Source organism: Delphinapterus leucas, chromosome 7 (genome assembly GCF_059928025.1).
Source record: "Delphinapterus leucas isolate spDelLeu-1000000601 "Yukka" chromosome 7, BTC_Dleu_Yukka2, whole genome shotgun sequence".
Classification (NCBI taxonomy): domain Eukaryota; kingdom Metazoa; phylum Chordata; class Mammalia; order Artiodactyla; family Monodontidae; genus Delphinapterus; species Delphinapterus leucas.
In genome coordinates, this window is record NC_143135.1 from 91,293,464 (window position 1) to 91,314,729 (window position 21,266).

Here is a 21,266-nt window from a genome sequence, read left to right on the forward strand (position 1 = left end):
GAAATGAACTCAACGGCTGTAGCATCCGAAGAGATCAATGCAACAGCTGTATTCAACTAGGCTCAATGGGCTAGACCTTTACTTTATTAAAATGGATGGCGTTAGCATAGAAACTGTGTCCACATCACATAACTGCTGTATTGCTCTGAACTCAGGCCGAGAAAGGAGCCAAGTGGAACTGCCATCCAATATTATGGCAGCAGTACAAAATGCAGAGCCACTCTCACACCACGAAGCTAAAATTAAGCCAAAAGGAGAGATAATTAAAGAATTTATATGCACAGTCTTCCCACATCAACATATTGGATTATTTTCAAAATTGCTGGTATGCCCTAATTTGGCAAGATTTACAGAATTCCCCCACAACAATCTGAAAATTCTTTGTGCTATGGCAACATCTTTTGCTTTACCCGAAAGGAAGTAGGCTCTGAATAATAATTTATATGTGAAATACTGTCAGAGGTCAGGTACAACCAGATAACCCAGGCAAAAAATACCTCGTTGTGTTCATTTACTCAGTTAATAAGAGGTAAATGGTAGGATTTTATTGGAATATACTTAAATTGGCACCTGTGATTGCCAAGTCTTCGCTTTGGACATATAGGCTTGTTAATAGCTTGAAAAATGGAGATAGAATTGAGTATTATCAAATTGAAGCTGTGAAGCACAGAAGGGAGTGTGAAGGGACTGTGATCTAAGAGATGCTGACCCAGAGGACTGTCTAGATAAGACTTCCTAGAAACAGCAGTACATTGACATGGACCTCACGTTCTAGGATCTAATCTTCAGCTTCATAATCAAGGAAATCTGTGTAAGGGTCTCCAAATGTAATTAGATTCTCTGGGCTGTTTCATGCTAACCAAACCCACAAAAAGTAAACGCGTAAAGCAGAGTGCCAATAATCACAGGACCTTGCAAAGCTCAGGTGAGCTGATGAACACATTCTCTTCCTAAAGACATGCTACATAGATGTTTGCTTGGTCAGCTTGGAGCCAGAGCAAGGAGAGCTAATGGATCTCACCTGTCAGTTTTATCTGGCTTCGTATTCTTCTCTATGGATCAGATATTCATGTTCTTACATTGGCGGACACTCTTCCTTTCATAGGAGAAAGCGAAGCAAATTCTTACCTATTGAACTGCTTTTTTAGAAATACCACGTAGGCTATCCTTTCTGTTAATGCAATCTTTGTTTGACATGGTTTAAGACAAACGATTCAGCAGAGCTAATACACTTGTTCATTACCCTGGAGTATCCCTTGTACCTGGCTATCATCCATGATTATGTTGAAATGATCTACCGGGAGAACAATGCAGGAATTGATTGATTGATGTCTCGCAGTTAAAAATATGAACATAACCTAATGGAAGTTAACATGATTAAACAATAAAGAGACTAATAATGTCTTTATTAAAATACTTTACAGATTATTTAAATTTAAGCAATTTTTTGATAAAAATTAACAATTATTTTGTAAATTCAGAAAAACAGAATCAGCATATATTATACAAAATGTCATCACCCAAAAATCACATTTTGGCACAATTATTCCTAGTCTTTTCTCTATATATTTTGTTTATATAGGTTAGAGCATATCATATATACAATTTTACATCCAGCTTTTGTCATATATAACATAAATGTCATTACACAAATAAATTCCTATGTTATCTAAAACTTCATATTTGAACGGATAAATGGAATGCCATCTTAAATCAGAGGTTGCAAGCTCAAATGGTATAAGGGGCCAGGTAGGTAACTAAAATATGTGAAATGTAAGGGTATAAGACATAGGGAGTAACTGAAAACATATATCCCACCAAGGCATTCAAATTTAGTTTTATTTTTAAATATATGACAGCAAAATCAAGTGGAGAAAATAAGCAAGCCACAGAAGAATATGCACAGTATAATACCATTTATATTGCTTTAAAACAGGTAAAACAATTCTGTGTTACACTTAGAGATACACTAGACATGCACATGTGATGAAAGTAGTTCTAAAAAGTAAAGCAGGGAATGCAAAACGCGAAATTCAGGACAGTGATTATGGCAGGTGGGAGGAAGTGATGCGAGCACAGGTTATCAAAGCGAGATAAACAGAAGAGATTTTTAAGAGCAGGGTAATATTTAAAGTTGGGTAGTAAGCACCCAGGTGTTGACTGAAAAAAATGCACATCCTAAAAGTTGAGAATTGTTTCATTTGGCAAACTTTCTGAGGACTTCAAGCCCCAGAGGCAGCCTCTCAGAGAGCTCTGAGGGACTGCTCTGAAGAGGTAAGGGGGGAGCGAGGATACGTAGGAGTTTTGCAATAAAGACCAGGTAGTCAGAACATCAAAAGATTATTGTTAATTAAAGAAAACCAGGTATCTCAAGTTAGTGAATTTAGCGCTTTTCTATGTATGGGAAGATGTAAGAGTCTAGGCTCACTGAAAACATTCCTTTGATATGCACCTAGGCTATCTAGGGCCAGTATCCCGTGCTTTCCCATCCTGAGGCTCCTCTGGGTGCACCGTTAGGGGGCTGCAATGGCTAAAGACTTGGCAGTAGACAGCTGGGTTGTCCCCACCCTGAGTTCCCTTAGGGCTCACTGTTCAGTGTGGCTGCAGTGACCTGATGGCCGCAACATCCTTTGTTTACTGATATGATAGGCAACGTTTTTCATTCACATGGGTATTGGTTGCATTTTACTTACACTGTCTTGTACATATTATTGTATATTTTAAAGGAGAAAAAAATGCCCAAACTGCTAGCTAAAGAAAACTTCCCTCTGGATTTGGCCACCAGCTGCTAACTGACTACCTTAGCACAAGTAGTATAGCATAGTCACCAAGAGTATGGGCTCTGAGGCCAGGCTGCCTGGTCAAACTTGAATCTCCACTCTACCACTAAACACTTTTGTGTCCTTGGGCGGTTACTAAAATTCTCTGCAAACTAAGGCTCAAAGATCAAACCCAGCCCTTTGCCAATTTTTATAGAACCTTCCAGCTAAGAATGGATTGTACATTTTTAAGTGGTTAGAAGAACTGCCCTAGACCACTGTTATCGGACTGTAAATGGCTTTGGAAATTAGCTTTTGCTACAGGCTTGATAATGTTTCTCAATGAATTAAACGTAAAGCTGTAAAGCCAAACAGCACTTCTACACCATACCTATACTATGGTAGACTCATTTCAACAACTAACCTTGTTTGAATCACATGCAATCTCAAGCTGGTTTATATACTTTACTATGCTGTTAATAAGTTAAGAAGTAAGATCTCCATATCCAAACAAATTTGCAGTAGATATATTTTCTGAGTTCAGACTACCGTTCAACAGTCTTTTGGGACCTAGATCTAAGTGCAAAGAAAATGCCCGTATTTCAAAATCCATTTAACTGTGCAGTAGAGGAGCTTCCACCTAAACTTCAATTGAAAGCAATTAATCTACAATGTAATGACATGCTTAAAGGCAAATATCAGAAGAATTTAATAGAATTGTATAAATGCCTTCCAAGCAATGAATATGCTCAATTAAAACCATATGTTCATGGACCGATATCAGTATTTGGCAGTACCCATGAAAAGAAAATTTCAAAGATATTTTCAAAGATAAAATACATAAAATTCATTAAAAATCAGCATCTTCAGATGAGCATTTGCTATTGATTTTGATGATAGGGAATACCAACTTTGAATTCCAGTTAAGCAAAAAGAATTCCATCTTCTCCCTAACCGTATTAGTGTTACTGAACCAAACTTGGGTCCACTCTCCAGTGCGCAGTAAAGCCAATCTACTGACGCTGGATTGTGATGAAGGAAAGTGCAGCGTTTATTGTAAATGCGCTAATACAAGCAGGACGGTGGCTTGTGCTCTAAAACCCCAAACTCCGCAAAGGGTTTCAGCAAAGCATTTTTAAAGGCCAGGTGAGGGGCGGGGGGTGATCACAGGGTATGTGGTCAGCTCATGCACAATGCTCTGATTGGTTTATGATGTGGTAACAGGGCTGTGTCACAGGGGTTAACGTTATCAATCCTTAGATTCCAGCAGGTCTGGGGCTCAGGATCATCAAGTAGTTAATTTCTTCCATTTGTTGGTGGTTTTAGCATCTGTAAAACAACTCAGGAAGTGTGCATCAGTTACTATTATCTAGGTACTTCAGAGAGGATCTAAAGCAGAGGATATGGGGGAGGAGTCTGTCCTGGGAAGGCCCCATAGGGTCCTGCCCGGTTACATTAGCATTACAAAAAATTGTGTCAATTATTATATTTTGAAATTCATCAATACAAATTTTGCAGAAATTTTTCTTGTTACATAAATACCTACATAATAGCCTCAATTTTGCCTCTTGGATTACAAAGTCTAAAATATTTACTACCTGGCTTTTTATAGAAAGTTTGCCAATCCCTGTCATAGAATGACTGTGAGGATTAAATAAAATAATCCTTGTGGAAATAATCAGTAGCAACCTGGCATGTAGTAAGCACTCTTTTTTCTTTTCTTTTTTTTCCTTTACCTGTCATCTATTTTGGACACATAGTTTCCCTATTTTAAAAATTATAGGTAGGGGGGCTTCCCTGGTGGTGCAGTGGTTAAGAATCTGCCTGCCAGTGCAGGGGGACATGGGTTCGAGCCCTGGTCCAGGAGATCCCACATGCCACGGAGCAACTAAGCCCGTGTGCCACAACTACTGAGCCCATGCGCCTAGAACCTGTGCTCCACAACAATAGAAGCCACTGCAATGAGAAGCCCACATGGCAACGAAGAGTAGTCCCCTGCTCGTAGCAACTAGAGAAAGCCCACACGCAGTAACGAAGACCCAACGCAGCCAAAAATAAATAAATTTTAAAATTAATTAATTAAAAAAATTATAGGTAGGGAAAAAATTTAATACATTAAATATTTATGTGCATAAATATTTGTCCACATCTTGGATTAGGTTATGTTCCTAGAGGCAGGTTGATTTCAAATCGAACACACTTTTAAACAAAACTTATTACTTTTTTACTTATAAACTGAGATGTTTAGTTAATATAGTGAAAAATTAGAACAATACTAAATACTCAGCTCTTGGAGAATGGTTAAATAAATGGTATAGTTATAGGTCAGAATAATATTCACATTTGGCCTCCAGTTAAAATACAGAAAGTGAAAAGAGTGTAGTTCTCACTCTAACAAGAAAAAACCAGGTAAGCTACAAAGGCGTGGCTTTTTTTTTAATTGAAGAAAGCTTATTTTATCTTATCACAATTACTCTGATTCCTGCACTTGCCTTCCTGGAATGTTCCATTTTGCGATTTTGATTCCAAGGAGAAATAGCCTATCTGTGAAGTTCATTCATTCATTTAACAGGCATTTATGAAATATCTACTCTTTGGGCGCTTAATAGGTACGAATAAATACAGAGATAAATTTAGGCAAGTTGTCTGCCCTCAGACAATGTAGTAGGGGAGGTAAGAAATAGATTATACCTCTATCCCTGGAGTTAGGTGTGAAGCCTCACCCCAAATACATGAACAGAGGATGAGGCAGAAGGTTCCAAGGAAAGGAAAAACCAAGATGCTCCTAAAGATGAAGGATAACTAGTTGTTAGGTAGACAGAATATCAGGAGTCACCGCACTTTACCAGTTCTGTGAGTCAATTCAGTCCATTTTTTGCCTAACCTGGTTAAAAAGGGTGTGTCCTTTGCAACAGTAAAAACTTTAACCAATCTGGATGGATAAAAATTTAACTGGCAGAAAATGAGAAGGACAAGCAACTTAGTTAAAAGGTCTAGGATAGGCATAGACACAGAGGCAGAAAAGAGCAGCAGCCACCCGGGGGAATTAAGAACATGAAAGAAGGCTGGCAATATAGCTTGGTCAGATTATGGAAAGTCTTAAAAGTCTGTTTATAGAGTGTACAGTTTTTAAAGCTGCACTGCTTCAGTTACTTTCAGGTCTCTGGGAAGATGAAGACAATTATTTTTCCCCTCTGATTCAGAAGAAGTGTATTTTGAAGTAGGGCTGCCTTCAGATATTCCAGTGAAATAAAAGCCAAGTAAACAATTATTTTTTTAACATTACACTATTAGCATACTTAATAACTGCACCTACCTGTATTCATCAGGGGAAGTTCCTAACGCCTTTCCTTAGTAACAAAGCCAGTCTTGATCCTCAGTGGCTGGGAATCTGCAGCTGCACGCTTGCCTCCATCCTCCCACCCAATCTCCAAGGACATAGACAGGTACCAGAAACCATGTGGAATAAAGATGGGGTTGAACTTTGTCAAATCATGAGTGAGGAAACCAACCCACTTGCATAACTCATAACATTCTGGAAACTTATTAAATTCTGCCACATCATATAAAAATCCATTTCTAATACCTGACGTGGGGAGCCAATGGAGCTTCTTAGGTACGCACCATTTCTAATTGTTTCTGTAGAACTGAGGCTCCTCAGGAAGATAGGTAGTATGCAAAAATTTTTAATTTATGGACAAATACATTTGTGAATCATTGGTTAAAATGAAGTTACCCAGGTTTCCTTTTCTAAAGGAATTATCAGACCCTTTAACATGTTATTACACATTGTGGCACCCTAAGAAGGAGATAAAACATGCATTTGTCAATTTTATCGACCTCGTCTTTTTTCCAAAGAGTACCTTGTATTTCTAGTAGAGATTCTATGGAATATACTACGGGAAACACGGGAAGGGTTTATGGTACTGTAAAGTTATAGTTTAACTATGCGATCAGAGAGATATGCTTTGGGCTTATTGATCTGGAGCTATATATATTTAGGATGCAGAGAGACAGAAGCAAACAAAACGGGATAGATGTCCAGGTAAATACAGTCCAGGTGATGAAAGTATATATGGAAACATAACATAAATACATTGTGAAGATAAAATGAGCAGGACTTTGCAATCGAATTGACACAGGCGATAAAGATAGGAAATAGGTGGTATGAAGTCGTAGATACTCAAACTTACACATTTGGTTGGCTAGGAAAATGAGAGTACTTTTCATGGAAATTAGGAAGACAAAAGCTGCACCTAAGTGGGATCTAGATATAGGTTCATCAAAGGAATAAAAGGCACAATTTTGTTCGAAATACAGTTGAGCCTCACCATTAAGTCTACCTGCTCTTCCCTCCCATAGGACTTTCCTCCTTTTCTTTCTTTTCTTCCTGCTGAGTTACCCCTCTTAGAATTAGGCTTAGCACCAAATCTGGCTATTAAGGGAAAATCTCCTTGGCCTCCTTTTTTTCTATGCCCCAAATGGGCATTCTTTTTAAGAGTTTTAGAGCTCATGAATAGAGGAAGTAAATATACTAATAGGACTTCCCTTTGACACATAATAGTCAGTTGCTTAGTATGATATAAAAAACAATGGCCAATTAGAACAAAAAGGAAGTTACCATGGCTTTTTAAAAACTTATGGAAGTATTAATTTGGGGGACTATTTTTTGTCTTAGAAAATTCATCTATTTTAGAATGACAACATGCTCTACTTGAGCAGTGATATTACATTAAAAGTAATTTTGTACACTAACATATGGATTTTTAATAACATGGACTACTCTTGGGAAAACTTAGTTGTTTCATTTAAAGAGGTTTATGTTGGTCCTTGCTTCCACAATAGTCTTTGTGACTCTAGGCAGATGCTGTAACTTGGACACCAGTGCAGATGTTAAGAACAAGGAGAATTTAGACATCCATCGGCTCAGATTTAAAATTATGGAGCATCGGGACTTCCCTGGCGGCCCAGTGCTTAAGATCTCGTACTCTCACTGTAGGGGGCGAGGGCTCGATCCCAGTCCAGGGCACTAAGATCCCACATGCCGCGTGGTGCAGCCAAAAAAAATAAAATGATGGAGCATTAATGTGAACAAGGTTCTCCTCTTATCAAACAAATATTTTTCATATCATTTTCTTTCTGGCACATATACACTGTTTATTATTCAATCAAAGCCCTACTCCTGATGACCCTATGTGAGAACAAACAGAAATCAAGTCACTCCCACTGGATCCTCTTCCTCTTGTGTGCTTTTGTGCACGTTCATGCCAAACTTTTGCTCCTTTGTTTACAAATCTCAGCCTTCTTGCCCTGAAGCTAAGGAATATGGCTTCAAAGGTGTATTTAATGTTGTACCATCTCCTAGGGTGATATGATCCAACGTGGCTGCCCTATTTATGCCTATTGCCTAAGCATAATTAATTGATAGCCCCGCTTCCCCTCTCAAGTGCCCTGGTTTACACAGTAAATATGGTCATCCTATGTATTGGATGTATACATCCTATACAAAAATGTATACCTCACTTTTCACTTCTCACCCCCCCAATTCTCCATTTTCAATTTTAATCAAGTTCATGATTTAAAGTATAGAATTAAAGGTTAAATGGGAAAGAACTGAAGAAGTCATTTATGACTTTTCATCTTATAAAATAAGTCTTATTTCATACTTGACAGAATTTAGCCTCTACGTGAACTTTGGAGAGTTAATTTATTACCCTGTGAGGTGGTATTTTCCACCATCAGGCATCTCTAAGTTTTATGAAAATCCTTCTTACCTTCAGCCTTAATTTTATTATTCTTTCCCAATCTAAAATTCTTAGCATGTAGGTTTGGGATTCTTTCTCAACCACACCCAGCCTAAGGAATCCATATATTATGAATTAACTTCTTTTCAGATATCTATTGATAGAATAGCATTAGTTAGCTACTATCTTTGCGAGAATTGAGAAAATAGTCACTCAAGTCATTTTTGGTGTTTCGTGATTCAAATGAGGAACCTGGGTTGAATGGCTACAAGGCTCTATCTAGCTGTATGACCTTGGAAAGTTTACTTCATCTCTTTGTGCCTTGGTTTCTTGGCAAAAAAATGAAAGCATAATACTTTTGTTATGGGCCGTTGTGAGAACTAGATGACATACATAAAGCTCCATAAGAGCAGAGACCTTATCTATCTTGTTCACCACTTTATTCTAAGTGCCTAACATAGTTACTAGCAGGCACAGAGTAAGTGCTCAATAAATATCTGAATAAACAATGAATAATCGCCTCTAGCACATTGCCTTGCACATATTACACGTAGCTACTATCCTTTCAAACGATTTTCTTATGACCTGGTTTCCAGACCTCTCACTGTATTGATCACTCTTACAGAAGCTCTCTGGTTTGTCAATATTCTTCTTAAAATGTAGTTCTCACAATTCAATTGTTTGGTGTGTGGTAATTTTGCTTTATCTGAACGTAATTACAGACCAGAGTCCGCTGGGAAAAAGCTACACTGCCTGCTTACATAAAGAGTTGCCACTTACAAAATCCACTAGATTTCTCCCAGTACCACCCTTTAAACCTTGGAGAATGTATGGTTAAGACAAAATTATGAGCAGATAAGGAGCGATCAGCCAGATAAGGGAAGAACCAGGATAGTGCAGTATTACGGAGAGCCATGGCAACCAAGGTTTATTTTCATCACTGCACCTAATGGACAGTCCAGTGTGGTGATTTATTAGCCTCTCCATCTTGAGTACACTCCTTGATCTCCTTGATAGCAGGGCTATGTAAAGTTCATCCACAGTGCTTAGCACTGAGAAGACCTTCAAATACTATTTAATAGTGGAATGGCAAAAGACAAACGCGAAAGTTTAAGGAAGATGCTAGAGTGAACAGATGAGCAACTTCCTAAGAGGAAACTGTAAGATGAAGGTTTCCAATTTTTGTATAGTTTGGGACAAGATTCAGATTAAGGAAGCTGGGATTGAATGTGAGCAATAAAGTGACAAATATAAGTGTAAAAATTCATTTGGAACTTTTGGCAAATAAAGAAATGTAAATTGGTTTAATAATTTGAGAGAGTAGCAAGGTTCAGGTTTTGCTTTTGTTGTTTTAGTAGAGACTGGTTTGTAGATATTCCTTAAGAAAAAGTGGAGGAGGGGAATGGAAGAAGTCTTAAGGACAAGATGATAGAAGTGTTGGGCCATAGGTGGGAGGATACGCCACAGTAATAAACCAACAGAAGTAAAGGCAGAGGGAATAATCTGAGATAGAAAGGTAGGCATGTAAGGAAACTCGGAATTATAAGTCTCAAAGTAGGAGGATCTGCCAGGGAGGAGGTGTAAGACTTGTGGAAAGCAAGACAAATTTGGATCCATTGTTGGGAGGATAAAAGGATTACTGACCTCTGGGAAGGATGATCCCATCCTTTGTGACTACCTCAAAAAAAAATCTCTGCTGCTCCTCCCTTCCGATCTAATCATCATGGCTGTTTAAAACCATCTGAATCAAGTAGCTGTAAACATTTTACTTTGCGCTAGGCTAGAGTAACAGGACTACCACGCATTTTTATATTAAACTGAAAAGACGTCCCTCTAAAAATAAGACTTCGGTTGCACCAAGAAAGTATTTTAGAGAAGCCTTGTTCACAAGCTGAGGGGCGGAGAGAGGTATTCATTTTAAGCTGAAAGACGGGCTGCGCTAACACCTCCAAGTGCCACCAGACGCTGTTGCAGGACACTTCTTAGGAGGTCGAGTTTAACCGCACGGCCCGGGTAAGGTGAAAATCTGGCTTGGCGGCTTCGGCTCCGCGCCTCCTGCTCCCTTCCCTCTATAAAGCGGGTCGGGCTCCCGCCGCCACCAGGCGCCCGACGGCTCTCGGTCCGGAAGTTCAGCCGCACAGTGGACCGAAGAATAGGTTCTGGAAGAATCTCCTCGGGACTGGTAACGAGGAAGCCGTCTCCAGAGACCATCGCCAACGCTAAGGCCGACGAGCTGAGGTCGCCGTGGGAAGAGCGGTAGGCCACCAGGCCTCTTCGATCGCCGGCAGACAGGGACACATAGTTCAGGGCCATCTTCAAACACTGCCCGCAGTATCTGTGTTATGTCCTACGGTCAAGGCGGACTCTTCGCGGCTCCACTGATCAGTCCAGCCGGTCTCGAACACTGAGACCGACTTCATCGGAAGCCATCACCTGAGCGTCTGCGGATCAAGGACCCACTTTAACCCAGCGCTCTCCTCCCGAGCATGCGCAGTCCGTCAGCGCACGTTGACGCCGCTGAGAGCCGACGTGATTGACGTTTACGTCTGTGACGCCTGGGAGCGCGAGGACGTGGGGTTTCTGAGAGTGCGCAGTGGGTGCGTCGGCGGCGACCCTTCGGCCTTTTTCGGGAGGGGGCGATGCTGAGATGGGGGCGGCGGCAGCGGAAGCGGATCGTACTCTCTTTGTGGGCAACCTTGAAACGAAAGTGACAGAGGAGCTCCTTTTCGAGCTTTTCCACCAGGTAAGCGGCTGGGATCAGCCTTTCCCTTTCGTTTTCCGGCCCGGGTAGGGCCCGGCCCAATGGCCATCCCCGCTTTCCTGGCTCAAGTGGCACGGTTCGTCCCGGCACCGGACAGGTGGGCGGGCTGGAGGTGGGGGTCGCGCTTAGAAAGGGAGGCGCTCGCTACGTGTCGCTTTATTAGAAGGATCCTGGTTAGTTCAGGCCGAAGTAACGACTAAAGGTGGTGGAGGGTCCTCTGTCGGGCATTCACGTGGTAAAGAGTCAGTGCTCTTAAGCGACCTCGTACGCGTGGGTCCTTCGTTGAGCTGTGCTTTTCCTTTTCCTGCTTTTCTCATCTAACGCTTGTAAATTTTATTTCAATTTTTTTCTTAGTATCCGTTTTCCACTTAAGTTTCTTACGAAGTTGCAGCAAAGACAGACTCATAAATACTCTGTAGGAGAGCGGCACTGTAGTGTTTATGTATTAAAATCTGTATCAAGATGCGTTAAACCTGTTCCCTCCAGTTCTGTCTTTCAACAACTGGTAATGTTTGATTAGTCGATACAAAAGTGAATTTTTAGTCCAAGAAAACTACTTTCTCTTACTCTTGATAAAGGTTCATTTCCACGCAGTGGGATAATGATGGATGTTGGTAGCCTTGTTAAAGTCATAAAGTGCTGTGAAATGTAAATTCAGTCGGTGATTGGGTTTCCGGTTCCTTATGGGCTCCCTCCCTCCAAGTAAGTTAATCTAATTTTCGGTCATATCTACAGGATCTTTAACCGAGATGGAAATCCGAGTGTATCCATTTTTAAAATTAGAGTCCCTGGTTACATTTTTGAATTTTTTAAACTTTGTAAAGTTTGATTATTTTCCTGAAACTGCCTTACTGAAATTCTAAAAACTTTTTTTGTCTGTAGGCTGGGCCAGTAATAAAAGTGAAAATTCCAAAAGATAAGGATGGTAAACCAAAGCAGTTTGCGTTTGTGAATTTCAAACATGAAGTATCTGTTCCTTATGCCATGAATCTGCTTAACGGAATCAAACTTTTTGGAAGGCCCATCAAAATTCAGTTTAGATCAGGTAACTATTCACTGATGATGTTTAGGAGAGAGGTTGTTTGCCGCTTTGTTTTTAATTCTGTTATTTAAAGAACCTATTTTTGGATGAAAATGCTTTAAGCTTTATGAATAGTAAACTTTATATATCCCTGAAAATGGGTAACATTGGCAGTATGGATTTTGAAAGCTGTAATTTTAAAATGAGAGTTAAAATTTCAGTTTGGGTTTGTGAAAAGAACATAAACCTTATTATTAAAATGACTGAGTTTGGGTTCACACTCTAAAAGCACAAGGATTATTTCCTAAAAATACTTTTCCTGACTGCTTTGTAATTTACTTTTACAAATTTTGATGTGTGATCATATAAGGATGAAACTTTCCTTGTAGTCATTCTTACAATTTAGTGTGGGGATCAGAATACTATGGCCAGATTGGGTATTTATACATTGGAAAGTACCTTATTTGGAACCCTTTGCTTTGGGTATATTTGGTATTAAACACTTAACAATTTTCACTCTGATGAACTATAAAGCAATTTACTGAAATTTGAGGTTTTCACTTTTAGCCTATGTCTACCTTTTTCGGAGTGATTGGGCTGAGGGATACAAAATTTCAAATTAAGTTTTTTATCAATAAGAACTTCTCAACTTGTTTCATTTTAGGAAGTAGCCATGCCTCACAGGAGGTCAGTTCGTCATATCCCCAGCATCATGTTGGAAGTTCAAGCCCTACTTCCACATCTCCTAGCAGGTAATATTTCTCACCTATTTTTAAAATCATTTATCAGGAATTTTTTTAGGCAGTGACTTCAAAATGCATAATGAGTGATTGGTTTCTTTCTTTATGCTCCTACCTCTTTATTCTTCTATATTTGCTACGTTGGATTATAGTTATATATGTATCTATTTTAAGGGGACTATAGGCCCATTATATATAGTTCCCTTAAAATAGATACGTACATAACTATATTTATGTTCATTTGTAAAGACATACCCACACCCACATACATGTATATAACTGAGACGAAATTTCTCAAAACATTACTTAGCCTTACTACTTGTAGTATCCTCTATTTTCTATTTTATTTTATTTTTCAAAAAATCACATTAGTTTTATGACCACTAAATGGTTGTTGCTTGCAGTTTAAAAATACCTGTTAGTAAACAGACTACTGGACTAAGAGTTCATAGAATCGGATTCTGGATCTGTCTCTACCAATTGTGTAATCTTGAGCTAGTCTATGTCCCTGTCTTTCCATTTGTAAGGAAAAGAAGTTGATTTGAATGATCTCTGAAATACCTCTTAGCTACTGAGGATTGGAAGAGGTACCATATTTATATTTACTAATAATTTTCTTTGGGGAGGCTGCTATTTTGCCAGGGACGGTTTCTTCCCGGTATGTCCATAGAGCTATTTATCAATTTATGGCTTCATTCAAGAAAGAGTTAACAAATACCTGTCACCTGTCAGGTTCTTCGCCAAGTCCTTTGCACCTATGATCTCATTTATTCCTCACAGTAGATTTATGAGGCAAGGATTATTATTATCTCTACCTTATGTATGAAGAAAATGAAGGTTGGGGGTTAACTTGCTCAAGCGTGAACTGCTCATAAGCAGTGGGCTTGTTTTCAAACCCAGGCACACCCACCATGATACGAGTAGAAAGTTTCTAGAAAGTTTTAACAAGGAGAGGTAAGTGAATGAGGACTTGGAAGAGGGCAGTGTACCTAGATCATAATGAATAGAAAATGGAGAGTAGTAGATGATACTGTTGAAGTAGACAGAGGCAAATGATACAGGGTCTTTCTTATAGGCCATAATTAGGATTTTGGAATTTCACCCTAAGAACAGTAGGAAGACATTGAAACGTTTTCAGTAGGGTAGTAAGAGGAACAGGTTTGTATTGTAATGAGTTAGTTGGTTGTACTGGGAGAGAATGGATTGAAGGGGACAAGGGTGACTAGGAAGCTGTTGGTAGCAAGGTATTGGTGTTAGTAGCAAGGAAGCCATGGGAGTGAGGTTGGGGCTTTGGATTAGGGTGGTGCCAGGAGCTGGAGAGAAGTGGGCGGATATGAAAAGAGTTTGGAAGGTGAAAATTGTAAGAGAGCAGTAACGTGGAAAGGGTACCCTCTTAGAGTCTTTTCTTGCCAGCTGAAGTTAATTGTGTTTAAATGCTTTTCAGTGTAGTTGGAATTCGAAGCATCTCTAACCACTTTTCTGGACTCTTGAAAGGTATCTTAGGTGGAGGGAAAAAAAAGAGTTTTTAACCCTTCTTAGAAATTCTTGGGGAAAGAAATATGCAAGTAAATACTGTAGTTTTAATCAAACACTAGAGTGTACCTGATTTTTATACTCTCTGTAAGTAAAATTATACTTTTTACCCCCTTAGCATACAGGTACATAATCCGATTTAAGAAAACCCAAAATATGGCACTTCCCTGGCGGTCCAGTGGTTAAGTCTCCGTACTTCTTCTGCAGGGGGCACGGGTTTATTTTTATATATATATTTTTATATACATATATATAAAGAATAAAAGTTCTTTTTAAAAAAAGTAGCTTTCTTTACAGCATACAAATAAAATCAGTTCTGCTTAAAAAAAAGAAGAAAACCCAAAATAAAAAGATCTAAACTGTAAGATAAATCTTGATGATTTGATTCTTGGTGATTTAATCCCAAATCTTGGTGATTTGCTTCCAAAGGCATATTTTAAAATAAAATTAAAACCTTTCTGAGTTTTTCTGTAGAGCAAGTTACCTCTATAGGAAGTGAGGAATAAGGTTTAAGTCCTTAAGATTAATATTCTTTTTATGTTACAGAACTCCTTACTCCCCCAAACCTATTATTCTTTCTTCTTATCTCAGTAAAGGTCTACCTAATTGCTCAAGCCAAAAATCTAGATTTTTATCTTTTAGTTCTTCTGGTTCCCTCACCTGTTATGTCTAATTGATCAAATCCTTTTCATTTTAGTTCTCAGTCTAGGCCTTTGCATTACTGGCCCAGGTATTGACAATTTTTTTTCTATAAATTGACACAATTTTTTTTTTTCTATAAAGGACTAGTTTCTTCTGCCATTGTAGCACCACACAGATAATGCCAAAACAAAAGAGCCTGGCTAAGTTCTAGTAAAACTTTGTTTACACAAACTGAGTTTGGCACACAGGCTATAGTTTGCTTCCCCCTGCACTAGTCCTTCCCTCAGCTGGAGTGTGTTGCCTCCAGATAATCTTGTTCAGCTGTAACTTCAAATGTCTCCTTTTTAGAAAGGCCAGTCCTGACCAGTCAAGCTAAAATAGAACCGCCTATCTCTCTCACCTCAACTTGCTCTTTAGTCATTTATTACTATGTCTTTATAACCATGTGAAATTGTCTTGTCTGAATCCTTACCCCAGCTCCATGAGAACAGATACCTTGTTGGTCTTGTTCATTCCTGTCTTTGAAAACTGTGTCTTGCTCAGGATTGGTATGTAGTAAACATTTACTGAATGAATGATTATATGTTGGTTTTCTTACTTTTCACAGGTACGAAAGGCCAGTGGATAACATGACCCCATCAACACCAATAATTCAAAGATCTTTTTCTTCTTCAGAAAATTTTCAGAGACAAGCAGTGGTAAGCTGATTGTTCAACTCGAGTTGCTAAAAAACTCGTACTTAGTTAAAACATTCATTCTTAATTCTTAAGTTCATTTCTTAAATTTTAGTTAGACTAGCATCTTTGTAGATCACTCATTTTAGTTTTCACTGGGCTGAAATATATATTTAAAAGATTGAAGATAAAAAGAAGAACTGCTTTGTCACATTTGTATTTTTCTTTAACCATTGTTGGTGTGATGTGTGTGTGTGTTGCAAATATTGGATACTCATTCTCTGATGTTCTTGCAACCTGTGCCGAGTAACTTCTCATCATGTACTGTCTTTAATACTTAATACATTAATATACTACAGTCTTCTAGACCACCTCCCTTGTGAACATGCCATTTTTTTCTGTAATAGTATCACCAATGATAAAATCTTAAGTATCTTTTGCTGTTGCATCTTTGTCTTTGATCAGTCTCAGATCCTTCATTCTTTTCTTTTTCTTACGTTTGTTTCTTCCTTTTTATTTTCTTTGCCCAAATCACAATCTTGAATTGTGGTCCCTAGGCTTTTGTATTGCACAGGTCTGCAGAATAAAAATATAAGTGAAATAAAATAAAATTGAGAGACCAATATAAAGAGATATCAACTTTTATAAACATATTATATATTTTTCTTATTTTGCTGTAGACCATTAAAAAAATAATCGTCATTAGCTAATGTCTGTCCACAGGCAGAATTTGGGAACCACTCGTCTAGTCACTTAGTACTTGTATCTATTTTCTTCTCACTAGTCCATCTCACACACCATTTCAAAATTACTATTATAACTCTGTTTTGCTTATCTTCCTGGTGATTTTTTAAATATAAATTTCATATTTTATTTATTTATTTTTGGCTGCATTGGGTCTTCGTTGCTGCGTGCAGGCTTTCTCTAGTTGTGGCTAGCGGGCTTCTCATTGCAGTGGCTTCTCTTGTTGCGGAGGACAGGCTCTAGAGTGAAGGCTCAGTAGTTATGGTGGCGCATGGGCTCAGTTGCTCCACAGCATGTGGGATCTTCCCGGACCAGGGCTCGAACCCGTGTCCCCTGCATTGGAAGGCGGATTCTTAACCACTGCGCTACCAGGGAAGCCCTAGCCTTGTGTTTTTGCTCCCATTATCTGATTCCAATAAACCTTTCTAGCTTTACCGTCCATGAGTCATGGCTCATGAGATCTATAACCTGTCTTAGCCAGAATTACTTGCTATTCTATGAACTATTCTGTGTTTCCCTGTTATTTTTGTTTGTGCAGTCTTCTTTCCTTGACATACCTCCCCCTTAAAATATTTTCCTTAAAAAACTCCATCCAGGGAATTCCCTGGTGGTCCAGTAGTTAGGACTACACGCTTTCACTGCCGAGGGTGTGAGTTCGATCCCTGGTTGGGGAACTAAGATCCTGCAAGCCGTGCGGCATGGCCAAAAAAAAAAAAATTACATCCATACTTTTAATACTCAGATCATATGTCGCCTTCATTAAATCCTTCCTAAAGATACTGAGCTTTTGCTTTTAATGTGTTCATCATACAGTGATTTACATTATAGTCATTTTGTATTACTTCTTCCCTTCTAAATTATATTCTGGAGGACAAAGAGTAGTAGTACAGATATCTTGTAGGTATACATTGGAATGAATGAAGCTATTGTACTACTTTAGTTGTGTTTACCTTAAGATTCAGCTAGGCAAGAATGATTTTGCTTTTCCATTATTGTGTTCGTTTGACCATGGCTTGATATCTGTTGCCTTTGCTATCTAGAAATATTTGTGGTTAACACATTTCCTTCTTTTTCTCTTCGCTCAGATGAACAGTGTCTTGAGACAGATGTCATATGGAGGGAAATTTGGTTCTCCGCATCTGGATCAATCAGGATTTTCCCCATCAGTTCAGTCACATAATCACACTTTTAACCGGTCTTCAACCTCCCAGTGGCGCCAAGATACACCATTATCACAGCGAAAAGTCAGACAGAATTCTCATACCTACGTAGCGGATAGACATTATAGCCGTGAACAGCGTTACACTGATCATGAGTCCGACCATCATTACAGAGGAAGCAGAGATGATTTCTTCTATGAAGAGAGAAATCCCGATGGCTGGAGCCATGACTATGATAACAGAAGAGACAGTGGTAGAGATGGAAAATGGCGCTCATCTCGACACTAACAAGTGTTAAAAGGATGTTTCCATAGTGTCATTCTAGGCCCTTTTTGTTGTTTCTGGGAATGTTTTCTTTAAAAAAGTCTATAGAGCAGCTTTACAAGTTGGCACATTTCTTTATAAAATTTTTAAAACCTAATTGCAGTCCAATACAGAAATGAGAATTGTGGTTCTAGTTTTATTACATTAATAACCTTTCACCTCAGGGTTTTAAGAAGAGGAAAGGGTTTTATGCTAAAGAAAGTGCACAATTCCTAATCATTTTAGACAATTGAGGAAGGGATGTATTATTTGGATTAGTTGTATTATGAAGCAAATATTTTAATTATCTGTTATCTTTTTGTATTACAAGAAATTTCTTGTTAGGGAATCAGATTTTTGGTGTATATAATGGAAAACATTCAAGTTGATAGTCTGAAATGACTCAGTATTTTGTTACTAAACGAGAAAATGTAAATTCAGTGATTCATTTTACTAATATTTGAGAAAACCTTTTGGTCAAGTTTGGGGATAAATCATATTATTTAACTTAGAGAACTTAAGTGTAAGTTCTGTGACATGATCTTGAGTTTTACTGTAAGTGAGCATACAAGTATACATCTACACATGCTATTTCATTGTAAAATTTTAGAATTTGCTCATTAAAACATGTTCGATGGGCTTCCCTGGTGGCACAGTGGTTGAGAGTCCACCTGCCGATGCAGGGGACACGGGTTTGTGCCCCAGTCCGGGAAGATCCCACATGCCGCGGAGCGGCTGGGCCCGTGAGCCATGGCCGCTGAGCCTGTGCGTCCAGAGCCTGTGTTCCGCAACAGGAGAGGCCGCAACAGTGAGAGGCCCGCGTACCACACACACAAAAAAAACAACAAACATGTTCGATGTATGACTGAAGTCACTCAGGAAGTTAAATATCTCTAAATGTATTTTTTTTACAGTAAAAATACAGTGTTAATGTAAACCTTTTTCTGGAAGAACAAAAATGTAAATGCATAGTCAGATAAAATAGTAAAATGTTTTACTGAAAGTATTCTTTTTTGGGAAAAAAGGTTCATGAAACCTTTAAGTGCTGCCTCTATCACTCAAATTTCTAAACTTTTAACATTTTCAAAGTGCAAGGACACATTTTATTATGGAGATTGTACAGGGTTCTTTTTTGTTTGAACATTTGAAAGAATTTAGTCTAAAACACTTTGATTTAAAATCTTGTTTAACAAAACTTTTATGTATCAATATGCCGTTTCCCTTTCATTGTAGAACTTGTTTATAAAAATTAATTCCTTGAAAAATTTGGATCCTTTTTAATATTAACTACAACATTTGTACTATGTTGCTTTTTAATATATTGAAAACAAAAAGGAGGGGTGTGTCTTTTTTTTTGACATCACTAACATTGTACACAAGAAGCTAGCAGCATACTTTTATTCAGTGATTGCGTGGTGTTAGAGTATCCTGAAATATACCTTTTGAACATATCAAACTTATATTTTAGAATCAGATTTTCAGTAACACCTGGTTTATGTTTCCGAGCACTGTAAACTAATTTAGTTACCCTCCCTAGTCTCTAGGAGTTTGTACATTTGGTTTTCTCTGTTTCTAAATGCATGCAGCTCTTCTGAGTCCAGGTAAATGGAGCTAGCTATCCAATTACTCAGCACAGAGCGTTCAAATCAAGTTTCTGTTGCTTAAGCAGTTTCATAGTAGAAGGATTTGTTTCCAACGAGCCTGTTATTTTCAGGTGTCTGACCTATATGAAAATTTACTCAGTAGCATTTGTAGATATTAACAAAGATTAATACTGCTTTATTGCGACTTATCTGTGGCTCAGGTCTGTTCCTGTTGATTCACAGGTGACCCTGGTCCAGAATAATTTTTTTCTTTTTTAATGCTTTTTGGGACACCCCTTCTGAGGTTCCAGTGAATCTTTCACTTCACCCTCATCCAGTTGAAAGTAACCAAACTAAATATATGTACTGTGTAAAGGGATAGAACAAGACAGCCACAAAGAATTGAATATAGCTGGTGAGACAATTCACCGAGGTATTGAGAGCTGCAGGAGTAGAAAGGAAGAGATTGTTTTTATGGAAAGCAGTTTCTCCCAGAGTGTGTTCCATGAAACAGTACTCTCACAAGGTGTTCTGCAAAAATAACAGGGTTCCGTAGTCAAATGTATGGTAAACATTATGTACTATCTAACACCGTGACTCTCTCTTAATGAGAAAGTGCCATGAAGCTGACAAGTGCTGCAGTAATGTTTATACCTAACAGTATTTTTTGAACTTACTTGACCCTTTCTTTACCCTTTTATACATAATACATTAAGATCCCCCCAAAGAATCTCTGACTCCACTCTTCTCCATCTAGTCAATCAGAAAATTTTATACCACTTTCTGATTACGTTGTGTAGGCCCATCTTATCTGTATCCACTGCCACCATCCTAGAATGGGCAATCATCATTGCAACAGGGTTATTCCAACAGCACCCTAATGTTTGCGTGCCAATTTATGTATTCCTATGGTACTCCCTGTATTTCTCTTACAGCCTTTTTATTGTATTAACATTTTATTTTTATTTGTATCTCTCTAGATGTCTCCATGAAGTCCAGGACCTCATTTTTTCACCACTGAATTCCTAGTATTCAGTGCCTGGCATATATATAATACATGGTAAATTTTTGCTGAATAAATGAAGGAACGTTTGTCAAATAATTGAAAAAAGGAGGCTTCAACACTGAAAACTTCTTTGGTATAGATTTCCAAACCCTGAACCGTCATTGCATCCTGTTATAAAAATTGTATCACAACATACTGTGCCTTTAATACGCTCTAGAATTCTGTTTGTTTTCAAGTTGTTAAGAAGTTATTGGATCTGTATTCATTAAGGTTTTCTTAAAATAATTGTTTACCTTAGCTGGGTTTTGGAATTGTGGTTCTGTTTTGTAGAATGAATTTATATCTTTTTTGTTTTTTTTGTTACAAAGGCATTTAGTTTATTCTCATCAGTATCACTGATAGTCTCATGGTTCACATTTCCCAGGGCGGCTCCTCTTACAGTAGTTAATGTTTAATCTCACTTATGGGCCGGAGGAGGGGCTGGGCCCAGGGCAGGGAGGGTGTTGGCACTCCCCGCGGACGAGGCGGGTGATCTGTGCTTCGTGAAAGAGACATGGGTGAATGGGCGGCCGGGGGACGTGGAGGGGGTCCCCCAG

The 21,266-nt window shown here is 38.5% G+C and overlaps 2 protein-coding genes across 2 annotated transcripts; one reads left to right on the forward strand and one right to left on the reverse strand.

The window, feature by feature from the left end:
- Positions 1-1,377: 1,377 nt before the first annotated feature.
- Positions 1,378-11,019, reverse strand: C7H11orf71 (chromosome 7 C11orf71 homolog). Its single transcript, XM_089915553.1, has one exon. It carries the CDS (start codon positions 10,814-10,816, stop codon positions 10,421-10,423), a length of 396 nt encoding a protein of 131 aa, XP_089771679.1. The 5' UTR covers positions 10,817-11,019; the 3' UTR covers positions 1,378-10,420.
- Positions 10,589-19,415, forward strand: RBM7 (RNA binding motif protein 7). Its single transcript, XM_022559151.2, has 5 exons — positions 10,589-11,246; positions 12,147-12,309; positions 12,950-13,037; positions 15,808-15,898; positions 17,704-19,415. Exons 1-5 carry the CDS (start codon positions 11,151-11,153, stop codon positions 18,064-18,066), a joined length of 801 nt encoding a protein of 266 aa, XP_022414859.1. The 5' UTR covers positions 10,589-11,150; the 3' UTR covers positions 18,067-19,415.
- The last annotated feature ends 1,851 nt before the right edge of the window (positions 19,416-21,266 follow it).